We start from the raw sequence: 27,456 nt of genomic DNA, 5'->3' as shown, positions 1-27,456 counted from the left end.
ATGAATCTATGAGGTGTGCAATTTATTTCAAATATAATGGATTGAAATATGGCCAACAGCAATGTAAGTAAAACCACATGAAACCACCACCAAGGTTTGACAAAACTCAAGCATTTACCTTACTGAAACATTTCTTTAGGAATGTAATACTGACTACCCATTTAAATTTCATGAAAGTATAAGATTCATTTACCAAGTGTAGTATGTATGAGATATGACAATGTGGTAAGACCAGTAGATTCTTGGTGTGTATCTAATCAAAGCAGCCACACTGGCTTGCTGCCTCTCTCCCTACGACTCCATTCATTTATCTGTATTTGGCTGCTGAAGTTTATTGATACAGACCTGTGCTCTCCTCAGGCATTTCCTGAAGAGAGCAATACAGGACATGTGCCGCTCTTGTAAGTGGGGTTTATTTTGGCTGGGTCTGAGGAACTGGGGATCGGGGGTGGGGGTTCAACATTTCAAGGCTTAGTTGTGGTATTCCCAGTGAAAGATGAAGCAGTGAAAAAGGAATGGAGTTTTCTGCTAAAGGGGCCTCTGGACAGCAGTGTAATTGCCATTCCCCCCTCTTTAGATTTTTCTTTCATGTGAGTGGTGTGGTGTTAATTATTGTCCACTGTGTGATTTGTCCTTTTCATGGACAATACAGAGTGGACAATACTGCGCTGGCATTCAAGTGGAGTGTTGTGACCAGTGCTGTAAGCTGAAAAGTCTCGATCTGTGTTTATGAGTTGGTTTACCTTCCAAAGCAGCACAGCTAACAGCAAAAAGATGAGGATTCCCACCAGCAAACTGATGGCGATGATCCAGCCGACTACGTAACCCCTTGGCTCCTGACTGTGGAGAGCCTCAAACACCAGCTAAAACACAACAACATCGCAGTGAGTCACACTAAAATGCAACACACACAATGCACATTAAGTCATGTGCTGCTAATGATGCAATCCAGTGCAAAGCAGCAAGAGAGACACATCTGATTTCAGAGTGCTTTGGTTCCATGGTTTGATTCAAAGGACCAATGTTTAAAGCAAAAAAAAAAAAAAAAAAAAAAAAAAATGCTTTCAAATAACAGGAAACTAGTACGAAGGCATTTTTCAGGACATAGATATTGGTTATACAAACAGGAAGCACAAGTCAGACTTAAATTAGATTCTAGGTTCATGGAGTGACCTTTGGTCCACATGGAACAAACATTATGAGCAGGTTTATTAATTTGTAACAGCTGATGCTCTCAAACATATCTGCAGTCATAAGTGAGCATTTTTGTACATCTCAGTTAGTCAGTCCTCTTTGGTCCAGACTAAATTATTTTGATAACCATACGATGGAGAACCATGACATTTATTGAGGATGTGATGAACCCAAGACTTTTAATGTAAGCAAAAAACCCCAAACAAACAAACATAAACAACTGATAAGATTCACATGAGCCTGTAAGGAACATTTCCATGCTAACGAGCTAAACTAAGATAGTGACTTTGATATATGATGGTAACGTTAAGCATCAGCAAGTATTTGTCTTATTAATCAGAGCAGATAAAAACAATGCATCATCTACTCCCTTTTTGAATTTTGTGTCATGCTTTTAGACTGGCTAATTCTGAGTTATTGCTATTCAGGGAGCCTTGGCAACTCTTAGCTTGGTTCTGGTGTGATTTAGAGGTATCTGAGCTTTTTCCCATGACATGGAGGAACGCTGACCAGCTGGATAATCTGTCACTGACAACAAATTCATGCTTATTTGAACCAGTGCACTCTGGCTTAAGTACAAAACATTTGAAGTGGTCCTAAGTGACAAATTTTGTATATACTGTAATTAAGTAAACACACTGCACTTCTTTTGATTCCCTTTCTAGCAGCAGTGCTAATGTTTATTTGAATTTGTAGCAATTACCATTACATTTAAAAGGCCATATTTCTACTTTGGACAAAAGTTGATTTGAAGCTATTAGATATCTCTTTACAGGAGCCTTGTCCAACAAACTGAGCTTGACTGGTTAAATTTACACTGTATTAACAGTGTTTTGATTGAGTGAAATATTCCATTACTCTGCATCACAGCAAAGCCTGCTGTAATATTAGCATTCTGGCTTTAAATGGAAAACAGCAGACTGCCCAATTGCAAAATCGATGGGTTTATTTACTTACTAATGTTCACAAACAAAGACAAATACTGTGTGTTCACACACAGTGGGCCGACCGAGGGACGCTGTGGCTTTAATGTCCAGCGTTGCACGGGATTTAAACACAAATGTGGCATGAAACACCAACTGTGAGCCAGCCAAAAAACAAAGTGGACAAGTGAAGAACAATCTCTCTGTTGAATAGTTTCACACATTAACACGTTCCCGTTACCCCAAGCTCTGGAATGTAACTGTTGTTATGCATGCCAAGGCGTTTGCGTGCACAAAAAAGATTAAACCTCTACTGGTCATTGCTCTCTGACGCTGAGTTTCTCAATTTAACTTTGGCAGTCCCTTAATGCGAAGTTCATTTACCGCTGTCCTCATTTTCTAAATTTGTAAGTTGCACACTTTCTTGCTTTAACAGCCTTATGTGTGCATTCTTAGTAAAAAAAAAAAAAACCAACATGTGGATTTATGTGGATTTGTTTTTATTTCACGGGTGATAAAAAAGTCAAGCTTGTTGTCTCGCTGACAGCCAGAAGGCTTGCTGTGAACAGCACAGCCTGGGACCACAAATTATATTTGCATCGTGTTCTCTAGCTAGCTGGGATCCTGAGGGAAAAGGTAAAAATGTTCACTAAAATTCACTGGAGTACGTTTCACTGGAATGAGCACACTTGCAAAGTGCTGAAAGAGCAGCATGGCTTGGAGACATTTATACCAGGTCTGAATTTTCCGAGCACAACTGGAGCTCAGGGTCAGCAGGCCTGCAACCCAATCAGTGCTGTAATCTTTTCCAGGATCCCACTGCAAGCATGCTGGTTGCTAAACGCAATCAGCAAATCCGATCTGCTAGGCCATTTGATCACTCAGCGTACAACAATGGGGGGAGGGTCTGTCCTTGTGCACATCTAAGGGACCCCCAAAAGCAGCTAATAGAAATACCACTACACAGTAAACCCACAATGACCAGCTGTTCCCTGCACTCATGTCATTTGTGACAGATCTGGAGCACATCAGCAATTCAAGGGAATTGTGACCGAGCTTCTAAAGATGAACATGCTTTTTGATATATTTTTGCAGGGAAAGCACACAATCCTTCACCTGTAACCTCTGGATGGGTAGAATCTCCAATAAGCATCTGACCTGTGTGACTCCTTTTGAGCACATAGGTCAGCAGCAGCAGTTCTGTTCTGCCTGCCGCTTTTGGCAAGATGAAATGTATGACGGCTATTAATCCAAAGTGAGACAACACGGACAAAGACACAAACAGTTCACTGAAATTTGCTAAAGTTTATAGATGGTAAATGGACTGGAACTTGTAAAAAATGTTTCTACTCTGATGGCTCAAAATGCTTTCTTTTTACATTTTTAAACAAGGTTAAACAAGTCTTATTCAAACATTCACATTTTTCTATACCTAAGGTCTTTATCTAAGATTCCTGTGCACACACATCAATAGATGCATCGGGGGCAACTCTGGTTTCAGTATCTTGCTCGAGGATACTTCGAATTTGAGTAGCCAACAACCTTCTGATTGGTAGATGACATGCTTTCCCTTCTGAGCTTTTGCCAAATTTTGGATTAATATAGAGGTTTTTAGATATTCTTCACTGACATGGTCACACAGTGAGGGTAAATTCATGGCATACTCACAGAAATGTCCTCTGGCAGGCCATTCGGCACCTCCACTGTCCTGTCATTTACTTGCACGTTGCCCCGTGTGACGAACTGGATCACAGAGGAAGAATCCTGTCGGTGGACAGATTATGGACTGCTTTAAGAATCACAGCAACCTGTGAATGAATTTATTACCCTCACGGCTTGAGCCTCACCGTCTTTAAGATTTCAGTGTTGAGTAAAACTTTTATATCTATGCTCAAAGCTTCTTCTTTTAACTGTGGACCCAGGCTGCAGGAGATCGTCATACAGGCTCTTCCAGGCCGATCACAATCCTGTTAAAAAAAAGATATTTGAAAAGCAGTGAGAAAAAAGAAGGACGTGTGATAAACAGATGTTACACTGACTAAAAGAAAATAAAAACAAGAATCCTCATAGGGGGTGACTCTCAGTGACCTCTGAAAAGTCAAAGTGCAACATGAGGGCTGTATATTTACCAAGACTTTCCGTCCTGATTTGGTGAAGAAGGCAAAGATGGAGTGAAAGATGCTCTCTTTGTCCTGGGGGATGGTGCATGGTGTTGGGTTCCTATGAGGAGTGCAGTTCCCTCGACCGTTGCCCACCTGAAGCACAGTTATTTAACAGGCATGTGTGACATGGGTGCAGAAGAAAGAAAGCATTTTTGCCAAGTTTATGCTGCAGACAGGTTTGGGAGTGACATCGAAAATGTTGACGCATGTACTTTTGTCACCTAAACTGGACCTATCTCGCTATTGTTAGGAGTCTCCAGGGCTCACAGGAAGTTCTCTCCAAGAACAAGTTGGAACCCCTCCCAGACTGTTTTCCCCATATGGAGTGATTTAGAGGTGTCTGGTTTAATGCCCAGCCCCAAGACAGCATTTCCCCTTTCCTCTCTCCTCAGCTGGACCTGAAGCTCTAGAGGTGGGGATCTGCTAGAGTACCACCCAGCATGTCTGAGCTTTTATTGCAGAATTTTCCAGTGTCCTGTGTTTCTGCTGCATTTGCTGGCATGAAGAGCCATAGGCTCCACCAGCAGCTGCACTAAGTTTGGCAGGATGGGAGATTTTGTGCAGAAAAACTGCAAAAGCCTGAAGCTTTTATATATCACGAACAAATGGAAATGTGTGTAAAATGTAAGAAAACCTGACTATAAAACATAACTGCGCTACTGTCCGATGTGCCACAGGCTGCATGGCTGTAGGAGGGTGGGATACAGTCAACTCTGTCTGCCCATTCACAGTCAATACAATTAATAGTTTGAGCACCCCCATGATCTACCTGTATGAAAAGCTTTGTGCAAGGGTTAAGAAAATATTTCAACCTGGTAGGAGTATTGTGTTTCTTTGTCAAAATGCAAAATGTTGTGAAACAAAATGGGCGGCCAGCTTCAATAGCAATGTCAACATTTTTGCTTCAACTTTCACTGGTCCTGTGGTGCCCCACACTAAGCATACTGCCCATGTCCTGAACAAAAACCCAGAGGTATAGCAGCTCTCAGTACATAAAAGAATGCTTTGGAGTGGATACAAACAGCTGTGCCATGAGGAGCAAAACAAGCAAGAGTGATAGGCTTTTGCTGGATAAATGAGTTAAATATGTGGCTTCCTGCAAGTTAATAAACTAATAAATAACAATTTGGTCTGGATGAATAATGTAGATGGACTGCTGCTGGCATCCACCTGTGTTTCAATGATGTGGAACATCTCAGCTCCGTTGCCAGTCAGCCGGTTGGGAATCCTGATGTCCACTCTGGAGCCAGGCAACCTGCTGGGGCCCTTGTTTATAGCCTGGAAAGACATCACACAGAAAGAAAAGACGGATAAATATACAAAGAAGCATTTTTAATACATATTTTGGTATCTATTCTCTTCCTATAGTACCTGAAAAGTGAGATTGAGAGGTTGAAAGTTGCAGTCCATGTCTTCTAATTGGACAAAGCGTGAGTCTTCAATGGAGTTTCCATACACAAAGGAGGTTGGTGTAATCACACTGCAGTTCAGGAAGGTGACGAAAGATAATTTATTTAAATGATAAGAGACAAAATTATGTTCTAAAAAGTTCCATAAAAATTTTCGGTTCGAGTCGGGCTCTGCTCGACAGAAGCTTTTCCTTTATCAGCAGACATATTTGTCCAGCTTTGTTCTAAGCCTCCCTTCACATTAAAGACAGCAGCCTTATCAGATGCCAGAGTTCTGGCAGATTCGGGCTGTTTTACATCTCTCTCTCCCTCCTCTGTGAAGCAGAGCTGTGATAAAGCATTCGCAGATAAGGCTTTTCAAGTTGATATCCTCCATACTGACAAACACTCCCTCGCTTCCTGTGAGCCAACTGATGGGCAACCAGCTCAAGTCGCTGAGATAGCTTTACATTTTGCAAAACAGTGACTACACTGTTGTGGAATTCATATTTGTCTCGTTCTTACCCAGTGATAGTGGTGTCGGTCTCGTGAATCAGAGGGATGGAGATATCCAAAAAGTTGTCATTGAGATTGTGCTCGGGATTGGCGCTAAAAGAAACAAAGATCAGTGAAAGTGAATATTTCGCTTACAATTATTTGTGTAGATCAATATTTACATTTGCAGTTATATTTGAGCTTCTCACCTTTTTGCTTGAACTAAGAACTGCAACGTGTCATCTTCTCCAGAGAGCCGAGTCGTGTCAAAAATCACTGCAAAATGATACTGCAAAGACAAAAAAACCCCAGAATAATATGGGGTGTCATATTCTCAACTATGAAAAGCTTTTTAATGCGATGAAGTATGTCTGTCTGTCTGACACTGAACTATTCCCAGCAGGAGGCTGGTTACAGAGGAGGATAAAGCACGAGTACTGCATGCAGTTAATTCTACCTTAGTTTGAGCTACCTTAGTCTGCGCTCTCATGAAAGGAAATCCCACTCGGCACTGAAGGAAGTCCAACTCGACAAGCTCACAGGAAATACCCTTCTCTTCCTGCAAAAAAGAAAGATAGACAGAAAGAGTCAGTGGATGCGATAAAGACAGACTGACTGGAGACAGAGGGGGTGACACTCACGGTGACCAAAGACACAGCGAGGAAGGAGCACTAGGCAAGACGCAGAGCAACTGGTTCTGATAGTGGAAAAAAATCGGTAGTAGCTTTTGATGTTAAAACAATGGCGACTGGTGGACATACCTGCCAGCATTTGGGGTGTAGTCAAAGATTATTATTAAAAAATATAAACAAACCGACTCAAGATTAGGTTAAACAAAGAATGCACAAAGCAGTGATGGCACACACATCTTAGCGGGTGGGTAATTGGAAAACGTCCAGGCTGCGTGTTTGGAAGCTTGTCTAAACAATATAGAGCTTCACCGGCTGCGCTGTATAAACACTCAGGCCTTGACCCTTACGAGGAGTAAGAATTCCTTTAGCGAGAGTTCACCGAGAGGCTGTCAGCTGAGCTCATGTGCTGGGAGAATGAAAGAGGGCAGAGATGCTTCACAATTATAAATCTAAAAAAAGAGACAGCCTAGCGCTCCTGGAAAAGAGGCTTTGGGTAAGTCATACAAAGCATCTGCATGCACGGGCTGTTGTCCAGTTAGAGTCTGTGTTTATAACACTTTTCCAAATATGACAAAGGAAAGAAGTGTGAGGGTTGCCTGTGCTGACATATTAAAGTGTAGAAATCCATCCACGGTATCATCCCATTACCCCTTATTCAGCAGTTCTTAGTAGCAGCCCAGGGTGTGGTCGTGCCCTACATCTTCATTAAGTCAGCTTAAATAAGCAGCGCTGTGCTCTGCGATTGAGACTACGGTGACCCCGGGCAACTGGGGATGAGGACCCCAGCATAACTGCCAATGATGGAATTTCCTCTACTTCCTGTATTCCTCCGTGCTGCTGTGCAAACACTGCCTGTCCCGTGGGGCTGGGCAGGATTGGGAAAGTCAGCCTGTTTACCCATCACCCACCTGGCAGCCCTTGAGAGAGAACAGAGCATTCGGACATATTTTCAATTCTCTTCTCTTTCTCTGTCAGCAACACATACATGCTGGAGTTCTTGCAAATGGTAGGGTCATTAAACATCACCAGGACTGTTTACCCTGCTTTAGTGTCAGCTGAAGCATCTACTGGTGCAGTTCATCAATGTGGATGACAATACACAGGAGGCCTGTGTCCTGCATGTTCTGCGTGTCTCTTCATGTCTTCTTTGGTATTTAGACAACTGGATTTATATTGGTTTACTTTTTCCACACCAGTGTCATCACCTACTTTTTGCTTTCCACTCAGGTACGAAGATGAAGAGCTACAGTACCTCTGCTTTCACAGCATGTGTAAAGTGTCACTTCACTGCCAAGAAATCGGTGATTCATATATTCTTGGGTCTGAGGGTCCACGGAAATTCACACATTTCTTTGCTGGAACTTCTGGGCTTTTCACCACAAAGCTGACTTGGTCCAACTGTTAAATAAGCCGAAACCCACCATGGCAGAAGCATTCAGATCCTTTCCTTTAATGAAAGCGGTCATAACTCTCAGAATGACAAATGTGTGCATTCAAAATAAATGAACGAACTGAACTTGAAGTGTTAAAGGTAAAAGCAGTAATTATGTAGAGTGGTTTATATTAAAACAGCAAACTCTTGGTGTATTCCCATATTACTGCTTACATGAAACAATGATTTTGATTACATTTTAATTAACCCATCATGTTTAAATTTTACTTCCAAACTCTACAACTGCAGCTTTTCATTTACACATGCGGACAGCTTTGATCATTCTTTGGTTATATTACGATGTACCGTTTCCAAATCTTATTCTACACAAACCCATAATTGGCACCCAGTCTAATCTCAATGTAGTAGTTTAATCTAACAAATCACAATTTCAGATGTAGTTCTGCTTTGTGTGCAAGGCTTTTTGTAAAGTAAGTAAAAAATTAGTAAGTTAAAAATGTAGCCGAGTCCTCTGAAAAATACAAAGACACGAGACATTTGTCACAGGTCCAGCTAAAACTGACTCCTTAAAATATTTCAATAAAAAAAGAAAAACAAAACAAAACAGAAGCCAGCAGAGCTCCTGAAACCAATTCAGCTCCACAGTTTTCTGACAGCTTGTGTTGCAAGAACAACAGAGCCATAACCCACTCCGCTCTTAAATATGAGGGGAGTACAAGTTCACGCTTTGCTCACTGGAGAAAAAGCCTAAAGGGAGGGTTAGGAGCTGACCTTTACTTCACCAGAAAGGGGTCACATCATCACCTCAGACTTCTCCAGTAGTAATTAGAAGTGTGTGAAAGCGCATACAGCGGTAAATCTTCTCACCGGCCTCGTTGTCACCTGCACATACTGTTCGCTTCCTGCTCCCTTTGTGCAGCAGAGAACTTTGACTTATCAGGTTCCTGAACAAAATGAGGCTCTGGGGCTGCTGGTAATCTGACACTTAAAGTCAGTCGCTTTCATTAGATTAACTTTGAAACCGAAACACACTCAGTGTTTTTCTAATATTTGCCTGCAGCGTATATTCTGTTTAAATTCAATTTTGCCATTGTCGGGGGTTTCAAATCCTGCCACAGGTTGTATCTTTTACCGTAATGGCCTCATCCATCACAGGGATGAAACCCCCCCGCCCCGACAAACCATCCAACTGAAGATAAGCACAAGGTCCGTTTTTTTTTTTTTGGGGGGGGGCCACAGAAACTCCTTCCTGATGAATGCTGTCAAAGTGCACCATCTGACGTGGCGTCACGCTCAGCTACAAGCAGCCTTTGTGACAACAAGTGTGCAAAAGGACGTGAGCAGAGGCAGAGGTGGACACTGTGAAATCAATCGGCAAGGAAAATCTCTCAGGTTTAATGTGGGATGGCAGTGGGTAGATATTTCTTTAACAGCGACAGAATGCTAAAATCATTAGAAGTCTATATGAGGAGCAGGTCTGATTATTCCCCATCCCCATGAAGGTCAGGAATAATCCACATATATCTAATTAAATGTGGCCCTGCGAGAGTAAGAATAAGTCAAGCTTGTGGAAATACAAATGTGTGTTGTGCCTTGTTCCCATGCATACAGCTCATTTGTTGATGACATGGTGTGTCTGTCTTAAATGAGTCAGAGGAGCGTTTGACAGCTCAGCCAGAGGAGCTGCCCTCTGACACGGGACAGCTGCTGCTGCTCCTCCTGCTCGGGCTCTCTGGGTTTTTCTGCTTTCATCTTCACGTCTACCTACACAGCTCGGGCAAAGCTTTAAGCTCCCCAGTCGTCACGCAGATCTGGCTTTCCCACTGTTTAGACTGTGTTCCTGACATATAATCATATAGTCTTTTTAAATAAACATTCCTCGGGAAAATGTACATCACAGCAGAACACCAAGGCCATCCATCTAACACGTGTGTGCAAAATATGGTTTTGTAAATCATTACGGCCTCAGCTTCGCTTGTACGTTACTAAAGCAAAAAAACAAACTGTCAGATTTTAGATATAAATATGTGAACCAGAGTAAATAAATAGCAGATACTTCAAGAATCACAGACCTTCTGCCAGAAGTTGATGTAGAAAACTTCCCTGGAGAAGTTCAAGTAGATGTTTGTGTCATAGGCGTCATCGCCAGCGTTGGAGATGGTCAGGTTCAGAGAGACGTTCTTCACTCCTCCAAGGGCCAGATGGGGTTTGCTATGCAAGCTGGTGGGTGCACAGAGTAAACAGCGTACTTCAGCAATTAAAAACAATCACTTGAAGAGCAGTAAGTACAGCTTTGTATTAAGTAGCCTGCATTTTTCTTTGAAGTTTTTAGTGTACAAAGAGAAGTGCACCTGCAGGAGAATAGCTGTTTGTTTTTGGAGCATAACAAAGAATATATGCAGACAAATGAGTTGTTAGGATGACAGACATAAACTGTTGAGGAGAGAACAGGAGATAGATAATAATGGAAAGGGAACTCCCTAACTATGGAAAAAAAAAAAACCTATGGATCCTCTCCAAGCATGCGTCAGAGTTCCACTACCCACACCCTCATGGCCCATGATGTCAGCTTGCTTCCTTAGTACTGGAAGAAAAGAATGAATCTGAGTTACGAAGTAAAATGTTTTTACCCAGAAAGCAACAGTTTCCCATGAAGCCTCAGGTCCGCGGCACAGTCGTCTGACAGGCAGTTCTTCTCAAACCAAGTCTGAAAAGGAAACAGTACAGTACACAGTTCAGATGACCTCATGCCCTGAACACACCGACTCCACATTCAGGGGGCGGTGTTGCTTTGCTGTGTGAGCTGTCCAGTAGTTTTGCATCCACAAAGCTATCTTTCCCTTAATTAGTCAGAGGATGGGCTTTGGTTTAAATCATGAAGGGAAATTTAAGTCGAGCGTTAAAGTCTGATGCAAAGTAGATGAGTTTCAGATCAAACGGATTCTGTAGATGCTGAAATGCAACTGCCTCGCTCTTTCAAGAAGTGCATACACCGGGGGAAACACATGTGGTCCAGGTTAGAGGTGCTCGCAAAGAAAATAAATGAATCAGTCTTTTTGGACTCCACTCAAGAAAAGCTAACACAGGCAATAATAAGCTGGTAACCAACACCAAATCATTACAACCCCACATTGGAGCCATTTCCTTCGTTCCTACTGTGGTTTGCAGGAAGACACTTCTGTCTTTTAATATCAGGTTTGGCGGGGGTCACTTTTAGTCAGGAAATGAAATATATCATAAATTGAGCTGGTAGGAATTAACTGTCAACCTTTTACAATAAGAGCAAGGCACACTTAAATAGACAGAACATCTTATAAGTAACATTTCACTGTATTTGTGTAATTTGTGAAAATAGAATGAAAATTACAGTGAATGTGGATTTAGTCTGAACATATTTATCGTACTGTTACACAAGATTTGATTTTAAGAATGACAAATCCTGTGATTCCTGCAATTTACTTTAATGATGGGATCGGCTTTCTTTTTTTTCCAAAGAAGAAACTCAGTCAGTTATTGGTTTTCCCTCAAGATCCTGCTTTAATCCTGCAAATATTTGAAAAACACGCAGTGAAATAGCTGTTCATGATCCTCAAAGACAGGCTACTTTAAATCCAACGGCTGATAATATTTCTCCATAAAGAGTCAGCATCAAACTTTATTAGGTGTTGCAGATACTGCTGTGAAAAACATGAATTTTACTCTTCAGGATTCGTTTTTAAAGCAATCCCCTTCACTTCACACTTAAAAAGCTCTCCGTACTTCATTCCTCGCTGCAATCTTCTTCCCTTTCCTCCATCGCAGCACTGGAGTGAGCGCGGGCAGGTCTCGCTCCTGGGGTCCTGTCAGCACGTGGGTCCCCAGGCTGTAAGCCACCTCGAATGTGATGGCTGTGAACACGTCCTTAACGTCCTTCTGTGGAGAGCAAAAACAAGGCTAATGCAGGGGAATCTGTCCAACCACAGACACACTAAAACTAAATGTAACCTCAGATATATAACTGTCATGCAGCTGTCTGGGTGATTGCAGTAATTTAACATCTTTCTCCGATTAACGCCTGGCGCAAAGACACATTACACTGCAGATTACCGGAAGATCACACAGTCTGAAAATGTCATATCGTAGTGATCAGTCTGCCAGGGCTGCACGCAGACACGAGTACACTGATAAAATCACGTGAATTGGTTTGTATGGATGGCTGACACATCTCATCAGCATCAATTCATCTTTGACCATCGTTAAAAAGCACGAGCACCAGTGCAGATTCTAAGCAAGGCACTTTTTTTTCTTTAAAAAAAACCTGCTGGCACTGCCTCTGAGAGATATATTGGCATTCCTGGCGACTCCATCTGAGACCATAAAAGAAGTGTTTGATTTGGCATCGGGTTTGGAAACGCAGACAGAAAGAAAACAGAGCTAAATGTGATCAAATCCTGCATCTTCATTAGATGACAGCACTGAAAGACATACATGGGAAAAGCTGATACTGATGTTGGTTTTTCATCTCTTTGTCTACTCAGCTCTTTGAAGGCAGCTTGTCGGGTCTAGTTTTGGTCTCGCTATCTAAAAGCCGCAGCAGAAAAACACACACACACATGAGCTCCAACTGCAACCGGTGTCCCAGTCCTTGACTGATGTCAGCTAACACGGAGCCAAGCCCACAATGTCAACACAAAGGGCTTCCCGGTGTCTTCCGGTGGCCACTCGTTCTTTTGCACTTTCTCTCTCTTTTTGTCCACCCACCCATCCTCTTTCCTCAGGCAGGCACAGGGCCAGTCTGGGCTTTGACATGAGGCATCACCAGTGCCAAACCCACCCAAATCATCAGCAATGAGAGAGTTATAGCAGGAAAGAGCAAACGTTAGTGCAGCACATGACAAAAACAGATGATTTAAGGCTCGTTTGGGAAACGGTGCTCATCACAGATAAAGACAGATAATATCCGAGCGTTTTTAATTAATTTCTGCCATTGTGTGCTTGGATCTCCTGCCCAAAACATAAATAAATCTGACTTCGATTTTATTTTCCAGATTAAAAAAAACAATCATTTTCTTAATAATAATAAGTTACTCAGGTAGCAAAGCAAGATGGCGTCTTTAAAATCTTCATTCAGAAACAAGATTTTTCATCTCAAATCCACCGTTCAGCTCATTCCTCTCAGTGTTGTTCTACTGGCAGGTCACCTAAGCTGGGAGGTAACAAATTTGTGACACAATTAGTTATTGCAGGATATGTATGAAGCACTGGCAAAGCCCTCAGTGTTAGCGGCAATTAAAGCCGAATGCATGAAATGGCCCCTTTCCGCTGGCCTCTGAGTGAACTGACCCCCTGGGAGATAACTGCTTGGGTCTCCAGTCCCAAATTCCCACTGCTTATCTCGCATTTTCACAAGCCACAAGGGAACTGGAGGACGTAATGGCTAGAAATAAAAGTGGGGTATTTTTGTCCAATGTCCTGCCTAAAAGTGACCTCTGTGTGCATGTAAATATTAAGAAACATCCCAATGAGCTTGCTGTTGTCAATCATAACAGAGCATCTGTTTTTGTAGAGATGTAGGATCACTTAATCCTTGACACACTGGACCGAAGACTGCTAATTGACTCGTGAGCTCCCAAGACTAACAGCGCACTCACATTAGAAGAACCAGACTCTGTTTGGTAACACTTGGCCTAAGCTTTTATTATCCCTGGATCAATGCCGCCAATTGCCCCACCCGGATCCGCACCCCTCGCTGGGCCATTTACTCCCACCTGATCCTTCTTTTAGTTTCTGTATTTATGGAACAGAGGAGCTCCTGAGGTCCAGCTGAAAAAGACAGTTGCTAGTGTTTACCGCCTGCTACCTATATTATTATGGAAATTGAAGCAATAACTGCTCCTTACATGCTGGTGAAGTTCAGAGGCAGGCTTGTGAGAGGCCATTCTGCCACTCAACAGGCTTGCACTGTGTTAAGCCTCATTTAAACACAGAAGCCGCAGGGTGCGGCACGGGTCTCAGATCAGATAGGACAATGACATGAGTGGAATTTCTGATATTTGGAGGCCAGTAATTCGTGTTAAACATATAGCTCTGAATTAGCCCTAACACTAGTTGCTCAGAAACAGGGTCTAGCATTGTAATCATCAATGGCTACCACACAAATCCTCATTATATGGCTCATTATATGCAATATCTGTTTCTGTTGGACTAAAAATATTTTTGTCCCTTTCTATCTCCTGGTCTCGGTCTGTGGATGCTGTAGTGATTTTTTAAAATTTCCCATACAGATTTAAACCATGTGAAAAAAAATCCATCTCTGGAGAGAGAACTGCCAATAAAAAGGCGAAATATTCTGCACCGTCACTGAACAGAAGTCTGAAACTTTTGATCATCTCTGGGGCAAAATTACTCATTAAAGGTTCCAGTCAATACTGTGGAGATGCCAAAACTCAGCAGGAGGCAGCTGTTTTCCAGCAGTACCCACCTTAGCTGTAAATTATTGGCTGTAGGATGAAAAATCGGCACGTTAAAGCAGTTTGCTTCTTTTACAACAGGCTCGATACAAGTGCTTCCCGGTTTATTATTCATATGTATTGAATTCACAGGACACAGATCAGCTTGCTACGCCGCATGTTTTGAAAGAAAACAAGTTAAGCTGAACACTCCCTCGCTCTGGAACAAGACTTCTGCCAAAATACTATTTCTGTGCTCCGGTTCACACTCAGGACCCATTTATTTGGCACAACAGAGCATAACTCACACCTTTACCAACCACTCTTTTCCCTTGACATTCATTCCTGCTCCCCGAATGGATTTTTCCCACACACCCATAACGTAAGCATAAAGTACAAAGCTTGCACGATTTTAATGAACATGGCTACCGTGTGAATTAATCTTAGCCTTAAATTCTAGTGCTAGAGCTAGACTTTCATATGTTAATCTGATCAACAAGATGGCAGTGCACCAAGCTGCCCCATTCATGCTCATGGAGCAGCTCCATCATGGTGGGTGCGGGGAGGATGACGTCAGACTGCAAAAGGCTCTGATCTGCACTTTAAACGCCTCATGCTTGGCTGAGATGAAGAGCTCCGTTCTTAGCCAAACCATTCCCTCAGAAGCATATAGCTTAAGCCTGGTCATGGGAAGTCTTTATTAACTTGGGAGGGAAATGTGAATACAGCACTCCTTTTAAGGACAATAGATGTTTGGATGACTTACAGGTTGAGGCCGTTTTATTTGAGGGCTAAATGCCAGGGAACTTTTTTTTTTAATGGAAAAACCTTTTTTTCCTCCTTATGTGATGAATGGATCCAACCTGTTAAAGGTTAGGAGTAAGGATGTATGCTGAGACACAAGGAGACAACGTGAAATTGAAAGTATTTATAGTAATGTCTGCAGCATATGGCAGGCATGCACTTACGCAGCTTATCCAAGCGTGTTCTTTAAAAAAGTCTAGAAATAAGACAATTACAGAAGGTTTTAGTGACAGAAGGTCAAAGTACAGCAGCTGCTCTGCTCAGAATAGGTTAGCAGATGTTGAAAGGCCTGGAATGACAAACTGAGTGGGAGTAGGGAAGAGCGTCGTCTGGTTGTTTCTGCTAGAAACCTTTGGAGGAGTCAAATAGGAGCAGCTTCAATCTGTCTGTGAAAATCATCCGCATGTGTCATGGCAGAAAGATTAGAGACTGGACCTGTGGAATCATCATAATTCCTTAAAAAGGCAGACCAGCAGTCTTCACTCTTAAACCGGAAGAGATTAAAATCACACATCTCTTACCGTATAACAAATTTGACAGGTCTTACTTGATTTATCTGCAATGAACTTCACTCACATCCACAAAAACCACCCTTTACATCCTGCTAAAATCCCCCAAACTCTTCAAATTGTCATTCCCAGAGGCAGGATATTCTTTAAAAATCTAAATAACTTCCTCCAAGGACATTGTGAAGGACTTTACAGTGGGAGTAACAGCAGACCGGTGAGGTTTCTCACCATTAAGCTTTTATTGTGGCTTTCCTCTAATTTTGTTACTTTAACTGTGCCTGAGGGCACCATGGTTCTCTCATTGTCTCGTCACACAGTTTCTATTTTCCTTTAAAGGAAATTTGTATGTTTTCTGCATTATTTTGAGAATGAATTGATTTTTAGAGTAGGCCAAAGAAACTGAAAAGTTGATACTGTGAAGATGTACATGGTGGTTGAATGCTCATCTAGTAGACCTGACCTACTAGGAGTGATGTTGAGTTGTGTTTCTGATCACACGGTGTCTAGAAAATCAAATGTGCCCTTTTCCATTAACTATTGTGGTCAGCTAGGACAGTGATTATAGTGTTTGACATTTGGCCAGATACTGAGTCAGTGACATCATTTTCTTCAAAGACGTCACTACATATGGCCGACAATACAAAATATTATAATATAATAAAATGTCACCTTTTAGATGGCAGACCTAAAAGCTAATCCATGCAACAGTTGCAGCGCATTTTTATCACATAGTGTAGTTGCGTTTGCGCCCACTTGATTGAATTCAGACCAATATTCACTCAGTCTCAGCTCTGTGTTGTTCTTCAGTAATTCTTGCGGGAAAACTCTGTAAACGTAGCTGTTTAATGAGCCACTTCTGTCTGCTGGAACTGGTAGAGTACTGGTGGGTTTTCAAGCTTTTAAGCAGAAAGAAGCTGCCCACTCTGGCCAAAAGCAACACTATGAGTCTCAGTGAGAATAAACCAAAGCAATAAAATCATTGTCCTACCTGCGAAACAATGAACTGAAGCGAAACAGCTCTATAAAGCTGACGGGAACTGCAGGTTGAGGTGATAAAGTTTTGTTGCAAGTGAACCCTTCGCATTGTTTTTTACATTCTTCCATTGATATATTGGATTTTAAAAAAAACTGTCAGCATGGCAGCTTTGAGCAAAAACGTGTCGTCTGAAATAACAATATGAATCTGTGAAACTAAACATGCTCTTTGTGGCCTGTATGGTTTACAAAACAGAAAATGCTCTTGGGCTGTAATACCATCAGTCTGTCCAAAACCAAATGATTCAGACTAATCTGAAAATGCCAGACTACCAGTCATTCAAAATGTATGCAGCAGGCCTTTGAAAACAGTTCCCATTCAAAATGAGCCATGTTTACGCCAACCAATGGAAAATATTTCACTCTGTCTGATGTTAGTTGTAGAGGCAGCGATTCTCAGATGCGAGTCCAGCTTCAGGCACCAACATGATTTATCGCACACTGCAAGTCCACAAGCTGTTTGACACCAAAAAGAAAGAAAATCCAAACTTGCGTCAGACTGATGACACAAGAGCAGCTCATCGTACTTATCTTCTAAGTAACTATGTAACGAGACAGAGATAGTCCTGCTTTTTAAGTCCATGATACAAACTAATGTGTGGATTGTGTAGTTCTGGTAATTAGGAGTAAATTGTGCTTTCAGTAAACAGGAGTGGCCTACTGTGAACCTCTGAGCAAATAAACTTCTACTGGTCACTGTGCCACTTGGACAACATGGAAAAATTATAACAGAAGTGAAATGTCCCATCAGAATCTGTGGTACCTTTAAGGTCCTAGACTCATGAAGTGTTCACTCTCACTCTCCACTTGTTTGATTTCATGTGTTCATGTTATGTTCAATGTCCAGTTTGTCAAACTCATTTCAAACGCCTGACAAATTTGCCCTGAGATTAGATCATCTTTCATTTCAACCCTGCTTTCACCCTCACAGTTTTAACAAACAGAACACTGAATCCTGAGCGCAAATTTTCTGTGAAAACATAAATGATCCAAATCCTATCCTTTAGCCAAGGCTGAGCGACCCTGTGGTGCATTGTAACGTCTCCCATGAGCAAACACGTATTTTCTCCAGGCTAAAACAGATAAATAGCATAACTGGCAGGAAACGTATACCATCTGTCCTGTCATGCGTGAAACCACATCACGAACAGCATCAAGACATACTTGTGCTGCTTTCATGACAGCGTGGAGACAGGAAACATTCATTTGCTTTGAAAATGCTGATCAGAATCCTTCTCTCACTAAGTAAAAAAAAAAAAAACTTCCCCTGAAACACTCACCTCTTTGCTCCAGACTTCCAGTAATTCAACTCCCTCCTAAATAAATAAAAAAACCCACGGGTAAGGAGCTGTAGATCTTGCCTTCAAGAATTCGAGAATTTATTGCTTTTTAAAGCAATGTTCACCTAAATACAAATTACAGAAAACTTTTATGCTCTCGTATGCATCATGAAGAAGGCATTCAGCATTTGACCCTCAGACAGTTAAAGCCACAGCTGGGATTTATAAAGGAGGAGAGAAAGGTGCCTCGCTTCCCCTGTGGAAATTCGCAGATGGAATTGGTTTACTGCTCAAACATACCAAATTCATCAGCGTGTTATTTTTACTACATTCCATCAACAGCAACTTGATTTAATGCCAGCGCTAACTATAGCTGCATTAGAGTAATATCTGGATTTGAAATCTAGCCAGCCACCTATAAATACACAGATGTTTTCCCTCATATCTCGGTTCGTCCTTACTCGGCTCCCACACTGTGACACTCTTAACACATTTTTTTTTTTGTTTCTGGTCTATTTTCAGCATCACTACTACATCTCATTTAAGCACTTCGCAACATTCTTGAAATGTTGGAAGCTGGAAGGCGATGCAGTGGAAAGTCAGCAGCTGACTGAGTAAATAAAAATGGAATAACGTGTACTGGTGTATAACTTCTTCATTTCTCTGCACAGAGCTCCTGTCACCATCATGTCCGATTATCTTTAATCCCTTGGCTGATGTCTATTGTAACCTGAGTGACATGTGCAGAGTCACCACAAGGACACGTCCTGAGAAGCAAAACAAACCTAGCTGAAAAAAGGAAAGAAAAATCCCAAGGAGATCCTTTTAAGGAAACACAAACGGTGTGTCCTTAGCTAGCTTTTAAGTCTGTACTGGAGAATATTAGTGATGCTAGTCACAATATGGAAAAAGAGAGCAAGATAAATATGAGTTTATCTCTATCCAAATGAGATAATACAAAGAAATACTGTTTTAAAATGTGGCTACTTGCATTTATATATCTGATATATTATCTGGAGGCAGATAACAGAGCGATAATAGAGATATTGAGAGGCATGAGCGGATTTTGTGAGCTGGTGATGCTGGTACGGTGTTAAATAGCTGTAATTAACATTAACATGTTTTTTTTTTTTTGCTACAATTGATTAAATAATTTGAAAGCTGTACAATATATGCCAGAACTGTGCAGAAGGTTGTGTTGCACAACCAAGCCAGTCATTTCGATGCTTTGGAGTTTGATACTGAACTATAAAAGCAACTCAGTTTGCGTGCAACATCACCAAAGTAAGGAAATCCCATGTGACTTCTCCAGTCTCTTTAAAATTGAGACTGAAGAACTCACTTGGATGACTGACAAAACATTTCTCGCACTGAAAGCGCAACATCCACATGAACAGCATCAACTTTCTGGGATGACACTAAACGTACAACAGAGAGAAGCATGGACAAAAAGTCCAAGTATTACTGTTCACATAAAAGTTTGGATGCTTTATTGTTCAAACAAGGCTGCTGACAAACGGACAAACCTATCAGATACAGGTGATAGTCACAATGAGAACTACAAAATTTGCTGGCTCTTACACAATTCTTGAAAAACTATTGTTTATATTTCGATTGTTGCTGTTAGATGTTAGCCCCCTTCCCCTAAAAGAGTGCATGAAGTGTTTCTACTTTATAGACGTGTTTAGAGCTGGATAATATCCAGACTTTGGCACAACACTCACACAGATGTATATGCGATCAATCAGGGTTGCAAACATAAAGACTGCCATGACTGATCTCGGCGGGGTTAGTAATGTTAAAATTATATTGACCATTTGCTCAACCCTGCTTCGTCCTAAGATTTTACATGGATTGTCATACAATTTTTAAGAGCTGTGCACTGTTTTCATTTCTATTTGTAAAACAATTGCATATATGTTTAAGAAGCAGGCTGCATTTAATTGCGTTATGTGTTTTCTTTTTACTTGAAGTTATTGTAAAGAAAACCAGTTTTCTAGTAAAGAAAACTGGTTTTCTTTACAAAAGCGATATTAATTTTAGTAAATTATTTTTAAATGACCTAGTACAAATTATATAATTAAGAATGTGTTTTTGATGTTTAAACTTTATGAAAAACTTCTTGCAGGAGTCCACTCTGAGTCACAGGAGAGGTGGAAAATAAATTTAACCTGGGTGTCTACTGTCTTGTGCAGTCTGGGAGATGATTGAATGTTAGGGTGGGTACAGTTTCCTCTGCGGTGGGGTCGGGTGGGCTGCCCCGGGTCCTGTGGGGCTGGGCGGTCCTACTGCCGTAGGCCCCGGTCTGGATGGGCCTGGGCTCCCTTGCCTTGGTGGGTGCCGAAGGACGGGGGTGCCTACTGTGCACAGCTGGCAGCTGGCAGAGCCGGCGGGCACGCCACTGCTACCCCCTCTGGCTTCTGCTCCGTGGCTACTGGGTGACCCCTCATCTGGGGCTCTCCTCAGCTCTTCCCAGGAGGGTGGCATGGATGCCCCTCCTTGGGGTCTCGCACTCTGGGGCCTCTGGATGTCTGGAGCCTGGATCTCCTCCATGCCTGCTTCATGCCCTGGGGGACAGGGCTATGGCTGTCTACATCCTCTAGCAGACCGTTACATGGGGAAACCTTTTGAATACAAGCGGGCTGATCCACACAGCTGTGCACACGGGTGTTCACTGTTCATAGACATAAACTACACCTTTATTGGCTGCTATTTCCAAGCACATTGTGCGCTGTCGGTCCTGCTTGCTGCACAACAACATTCAATATTTAGTATTTACTGCTGTTTACACTTAGCTAGATTAACGTGATGGTGTTGTGTTTAGTATGTTGCTCTGTTTGTTTTTTGCTTGTTTTCTTTTTTTTTCTCTCAACAGGTGATCCAGGAGATTTTTTTTCTCTTCTTTCTCTTTTTAAGTGCCCTTTCTCACTGTCTCTCTTCCCTTATGTTTTTCTTTTCCTTCATCTTTCTTTCTCCCTTTCCTATCCCTCAGTCATGTCTGTCCCGTCATTCATGAAAAAAAATTAGGTAACGTACAGAGAGATTAACGTCCTCCAAGATCCTGATTAATCTCCTTTGCGGACAAACAGGAAACGTGTTATCTGTATTCCTACGCATTTAATTAAATAAAGAGCACAACTGCTAAAAGGCTGAGGATTCGTTTTGCTAATTTGGGCATCATGTTACGACAGCCTAAAAGACACCACACTGTAATAATGGGTATTTATTGAAAAGGGCTGTTTCAGTCCCAGGAGAAAACATTGCTCTGATGGATGAGATGCCAGCAGGGTGGAGCAACTTAAAATGTGCTGTTTTTAAAACAGCAGTGTGTTTGAGAGTGCGTTTGAGTCTATCCCATCCTGGTGATAGAGGACATCTCCAGATGTTTCCTGCAGCTGATTTCATCACTGTGTTCAAATCTGGGGCATTTTTACTTCACTGTTATTGTTGGAACCATTGTTTTCTGACAAAGCCGCGATAAGACCACAGCACACACACACAAGTTTATCAAATCCACCTGATGGACGTACATTACAGTCTGCGCTGCATATAAACAACCGTCTTGAGTATATATTTGTTCCATTTCCTTTGTGGCAGATCCTGTCTGTTTACACAGGAAGGGGAATTTAATGTTGTCGCCACCAGATGTAAACAGACACTATTAGCAAACGGCAGGGAGAAATAATAATGGCAAACCTGCTGGGTTATTAAAAAAACAACAACAAAAAAAACGTCATTAAGACGTATCACAGCATCACAGGCTGCTCTTACGAAATACATAATCTATGTTTCCTCTGCAGTGAAGTCGGAAACATGGCAGGAGAAACTCGTTCATTGTGGTCAGACTTGGCCACCCATTATGTAGCCTTGCTGTGGCATCATGTGGCAGTAACCCGGCCAAAAGACTGCAGAAGCATTTTGCCCGGCGTGCTTAGCTGCCAAAATCAACAAATCATCAAATCTGCCCAACCTCTGGTCGCCTTGATATGAGTAACAACGATAGATTTACTATGGCAACAACACAGAGTAAGTGTAACAAGCAGCCATCCCAAAAATAATACCTCGCTTGAAACTCGCATACACACATATGAAAGGAAATTAACAAGAACTCTGACTTGTTTTATGGTAACAAACGTCTGCCGGCTGTGCTCTCACAAAACAGCCCTGCAGAAGACCTGTAATGTTCATACTGGCACAGCCATGTAGGGAAATCCTGAGGAAAACATTTCCCTGAGCTAAAATTATCCTGAACAGCTCTTCTATAGCATTCAGTAAATGCTATTATCATTCAGCTGAAATCATTTATATGATGCTGCCTATGACAATTTCTACTTGATTTATTGTTACTGCACACAGCTTCAGTGGTTTTTGATTTTTTTTCCATTATATACTTAATAAATAGGTGCTTGACTTGCTGCCAAGTGTAGCGGAACAGCTGGATTTGATTACTTTCCTGATATATGCTTCCATTGTATCAGCTCTCTTGGCCTGAGGTAAATGAAACGAGGAGACCAGTGTCAAGGGAATTACACATTTCTGTTGAACTTTAAAGGGGCAAACAAAGCAGGCAGTGTGGCTGCAGCTCTGAGTTTCCATGTGCCAAACTTTGACTTTGTCCTTCTGGACACTCTTTGAGATGCAGCCACAGGAGCTCCTGGTTTGTCTTACTGTGTTTGTCTGTGAAGAGCAGACTTGGGTCAAACAGTAGGTTCAGATGACTTCACAATTGTTTTGACTTACATTGATTTTATTGCTATCGTTAAATAGAATTAAGTAAGATGTCATTCACCCAAAGGTGTAATATACAAGTACTGTTACTTTCCAGGTCTTCTAGGATGCAGACTCATGTCTAGTAAACCACACTTCAGTGTGTGTCTGGAACCAGATACAGTAAAGTAAACCGAGTAACTAAACACGCACATCAAGTAATACATCAAGTCAAAGTCTGCACTCAGGATCACTAATGAACCTCTAATACATTTCACTGCTTTTCATACAGTATCAATGATATTCTTGTTGGCTGCTGTTCACGTTCGATGTTGTCCTAAAGGCTGTTTGCTGAAATGACAGGCCTTTGGAATTTAGCCAAATGAGATATGAATGACGTATGATACAGCACTAACGAGCAGGTAAATGGACTTTTAATTCAATTCTGTGACTTCACTGACCACCATCAGTCCATCTACTTGCCCTTAAACAGTCACTGCGCACAACACGACCGTAGAGTCAGGATTATCATTCAGTCGACCGGAAAGGGCGTTGGAGCATTTAGCTTTGACAGAGAGATGGCCGTGCTTTAGATACCCCAATAATAGAAGCAGTCACAAGAATGTAGTTTGGCCGACGTTTAAATATTGTAGTGGTGCCGAGCAAATGTTACTGCAGGACATGAGATGTAGGACACGGTGTATATAGGCCAGAGGAGAGGAGGCCAGGCAGGATACTTTACAAGCTAAATTAAACAGACAACTGTTACAGGCAGGGCTTTAGTTGCCTATTTTAACTCCTCCTTGGAGCCTGTGATGCATCTCCAGTGCTACACAAAACCACTCATGACCACAAATGGAGCTGACTTTTGGCATGATTTCAAGGCTCACGTGTGCTCAACAGTAATGGGACTGCTGGAGTAAAAACATGCATGATGATGGATATACAGCCAACGATTTAAACAGTGAAGAACTGCACAAAATATAACAATGGAATAATTAAACTCATATATTAAAACAATCAATGAATCAAAGCCACTTGTGTATAGCCAAACACTATTTAACACAACCGATGGGCACTGATGGCTTCCATTCAACAAAGACATGTATTCACAGCATGCATGAGTTTAGTACTTTCTTAAATGATAATAGGAATTGATTAACCCATCATGTTTTACAAAGATATGCATGTCCTGACATTTTGTACAGATATTTGTGGTTTACAAATGTCATATCTTAATGATGTTGGTGATAAAATCATCCATCTATTCATCCACCCATTCTTTTCATCCTTATCAGGGTCGCAGGGTGGCTGGAAACCCGACAATCGTTTTGGTTTTCTAGCTGACCATTTTGAGAAGAATATTTTTTCTTTTCTGTTTGTTTGTTGAACCACTTAACGCTGATTTGTGAATCATTCAAGCATAAAAGAAGCACCCAAATCAAGGGATGAATACATAACAGACAATTTAGCAAACAAACAATTTTAAATTGTATCTTTAGGGACTTTGTTACTAGCAGCCTGTTGAAAAAACACAACTTGCTTCCATCTCCTTAGTTGATTCTATGAAAGATAACAGGAATAAAATCGCATAATTCCACCAACAATGTGATTCCCAAAGAGCTATTAGCCAAAAACTTAGCATATCTTGGCATGGTGTAAAAAACAAAAACAAAAGACTAACTACAGCACATGAATAGTATCCAAAAGTCATGTTGTTTAAAAACATTAACAGAGAACCCGACACAGGATGTCATCTGATCCTTCAGTTGATCGATCTACTGTTCACTGAAGGTTTATCAGAAATGGTCTTAGTCGAAAATTGACTGTCAACAAGCCATTCTTCAGTAAGGGAAGCAGAGAAAAATGGCTATGTCAATTCCAAACTACAAAAGAGCTGGACTGGAAATCAGTGGCAACACATCACACTGCCAAAAGCAGTAAAGGGTATACCTCGATAGAACAACACACAGTGGTGGACTGTCAGTCATTGATTGGCCTCCCCAGTGACTGGACCTCAACATTATTGAAGCAATGTGGGAGAACAGAACAAAAGCAACACCCAACATCCAAAGAGCTTTGAATGGCTTCTTGAAGACTACTTTTTAAATCTTTTTTAGTTTTTAGTCTTCATAAGTTCAGGCTGAGTTAAAGAATAAATGTGGTCATACCAAGCATTGACTTTCAACCTCATTAGAATTGTGCAAACTCTGTTTTTACACTGTTTAGTCCTGTTTTTCCTGTACTGCTAGTGGATGCTACAAGCTAGCACTGCTACCCTAGCAATTCAAAACTGGTTCCTTTGGGTTGAAAAAGAAGCAAGACACCAAAATGAGAAACCCATGGTTTGAAGGGAGCAGATGTGTTTGTCTTGCTTTTTAATGTATCTGAATGAAGAAACATACCTGTTTCCCAAGCATTTGCACTTATTCTTGTTACAAAGGTTAAATGTGTGGGTGTCCATTTGTGAATAACACTCCAAACAAGCTATTCAAGCTATTTTACTACTTGGACTCTGTCTGTCACAATAGGCTGAGACTTTGTGCAGCAAATGTAATGTACCAAGTGAACATAATTGAACATCAAACTGAAGAATTTCTACTAAAAGTTGGTGGTTTGCTTGTTAAATGAATCATTTCCAGCTCATGCACAGAACCTCTGGTCATGTGAACTTTCAATCACTCATCAGTCATCATGGCTGATTTCCCTCCCTAAATGTGAGGTACAACTCCAGCAAAAGTCAGGATGGAGTTTATTTAGCTAAAAATAACCAAACAAAGGCCATCTGAGGGGCTGGTATGTTGTTACTGATGCCAATGAAAACATGTTTAAAATGATCAAATTGAAAGTAAGAGGAATTATGCTTGAACAAGTTAGACACTGAACTATTTGCTTCTGTACTCTGCACCCTCTGAAGAACTCTTGTTATGCTCCTGTGTTCTCAGCATGTCATGATTTATTGAACACACTATGTCCAGCTTTTTTTAAACTTTACTTGACTTCAGATGGTCAAAGCTGAACGTGTGTGCTTCATGCACATTATGTGGAACTAAGACAACTTTAACAGTGTATTATTCAGTTTCTGAGCTCATTTAAAGGAATTTGATGTATAAAGTCAATAAATGGCTTCAGCACATGGTCAGCAGCTCTAAACGTGAGTGTATCTCGGAATAACTCGGGGCCTGCTTCCATCGGCTCTCATGCATCAGGGCTTGAGCAGCCAACCCCAACCTGAAGGTTTTCCATCAGGAGCACCAGCGTGCAGTTCCAGTTGACACAACAGCAGCCCAGCACCCTGCTGTGACGCTAGTCTCACTCTTGTGTTTTTACTGTACGTTTAAGCTGAAAGAAGGGTGGGGGCGCGCAAACCCTCCACCACCGAGGATACAGTTGAGGAACCAGCTGGTTTCCATTAGCATACCTCTTCTAGGGAATGGGAGGATTGGCTCATGTGGGCAGACACATGAGTAAGATAAACGATGCGATTGGTCAAGCACACTAGACCCTCTGTGAGAGCGGAGCCAGATCACCTCTGATTATGGTGATTCTTTAGCTCTTCTCCCAAACATATAATGTATGATGACAAAAACTCATGACAGATAGTTACCACGCTAAGTTCTAATCCGTGGGCCCCTTTACTTTTTATACATATTTAAGGTCATTTAGCCTGTAAACAGTCTAGCTAGGTTGCAATTTGTGCACCACACCTTCACAGTCCTGTGTGGCTTTTCACCTTTGGATAACTTCGGGGGTTTCTCTTGTGTGTTTTGCAACCAGGCAGGTGGAATCTGAGGCCATATTCATAAAATCTATAAATAAATAAACAAACCAAAGAGTGGAAGTCCTTTTACACCTCAGTCAAGCCAATCCAAATGCACCATATGTTACCCCAAAATACACTCTCCATCTACAAAGTTAAATATTTGCCAAACATTAAGATATTAAAGCATGAAAATGATTTGTCCTCTGGGCAGGAGTTAGAAGAGCAGAACAATACCACTCTTTGTGCAATGCTAGAACCAGAAGACATTTAAACAGGTGGAAACAGGTGGAAGCAGCTAGTCTGGTCCCCGGAAAGACTGCTAATGCTGTGATCAGACCAACATCAAAGTGCAGTTTTTATACAGCGCCTTTAATTCGCTGAGAGCTGCAAAATAGACGCCGTCCTTGAAGCAACATCTGGCCTGATGGATGGCACTTACACTACAAGTGTGTTTGTGTAACAGCTGAGAGATGGCAGAGATAAGTGACAGCCTTAGGTTAGAACTGAGTGATGATGCAGTCGCCCACCCACAAGAAGGTAAATGTCAGACTCAGTCTGGGCAGAAACACTATTTTATGACTCCTGTTAATGTTATGTGTGCTGAACCTTGGTTGAGGACAAGTGAAATTTTAGTTTGAAATGTTAAGATTCTCCTGTTTGCTAAACTATACAGGCTTTCTGAAGAGCTTGGATAAACACTGGGCTCACTTCGCTGAGTAAACCCTGATAACTGTGATAAGGCT

General features: G+C 41.6%; 1 protein-coding gene across 1 annotated transcript in view; it reads right to left on the bottom strand.

Moving 5' to 3' along the window:
• Nucleotides 1-27,456, bottom strand: part of itga9 (integrin, alpha 9) — a 48,766-nt gene that overhangs the window by 3,664 nt on the left and 17,646 nt on the right. Inside the window, exons 16-27 of the mRNA XM_004556046.4 lie at nucleotides 11,947-12,099; nucleotides 10,818-10,894; nucleotides 10,260-10,407; nucleotides 6,635-6,721; nucleotides 6,372-6,451; nucleotides 6,193-6,276; nucleotides 5,651-5,759; nucleotides 5,450-5,557; nucleotides 4,247-4,372; nucleotides 3,965-4,084; nucleotides 3,786-3,881; nucleotides 744-863 (exon numbers count right to left, since the gene is read on the bottom strand). Of these exons, the coding sequence (XP_004556103.2) occupies nucleotides 744-863; nucleotides 3,786-3,881; nucleotides 3,965-4,084; nucleotides 4,247-4,372; nucleotides 5,450-5,557; nucleotides 5,651-5,759; nucleotides 6,193-6,276; nucleotides 6,372-6,451; nucleotides 6,635-6,721; nucleotides 10,260-10,407; nucleotides 10,818-10,894; nucleotides 11,947-12,099 (1,308 nt within the window). The remainder of the gene's footprint in view (nucleotides 1-743; nucleotides 864-3,785; nucleotides 3,882-3,964; nucleotides 4,085-4,246; nucleotides 4,373-5,449; nucleotides 5,558-5,650; nucleotides 5,760-6,192; nucleotides 6,277-6,371; nucleotides 6,452-6,634; nucleotides 6,722-10,259; nucleotides 10,408-10,817; nucleotides 10,895-11,946; nucleotides 12,100-27,456) is intronic.

This window comes from Maylandia zebra, linkage group LG13, assembly GCF_041146795.1.
Source record: "Maylandia zebra isolate NMK-2024a linkage group LG13, Mzebra_GT3a, whole genome shotgun sequence".
In the NCBI taxonomy this organism is placed as follows: domain Eukaryota; kingdom Metazoa; phylum Chordata; class Actinopteri; order Cichliformes; family Cichlidae; genus Maylandia; species Maylandia zebra.
Note: the sequence above shows the minus strand (reverse complement) of the source record. Positions and strands in the feature narration are given on the sequence as shown.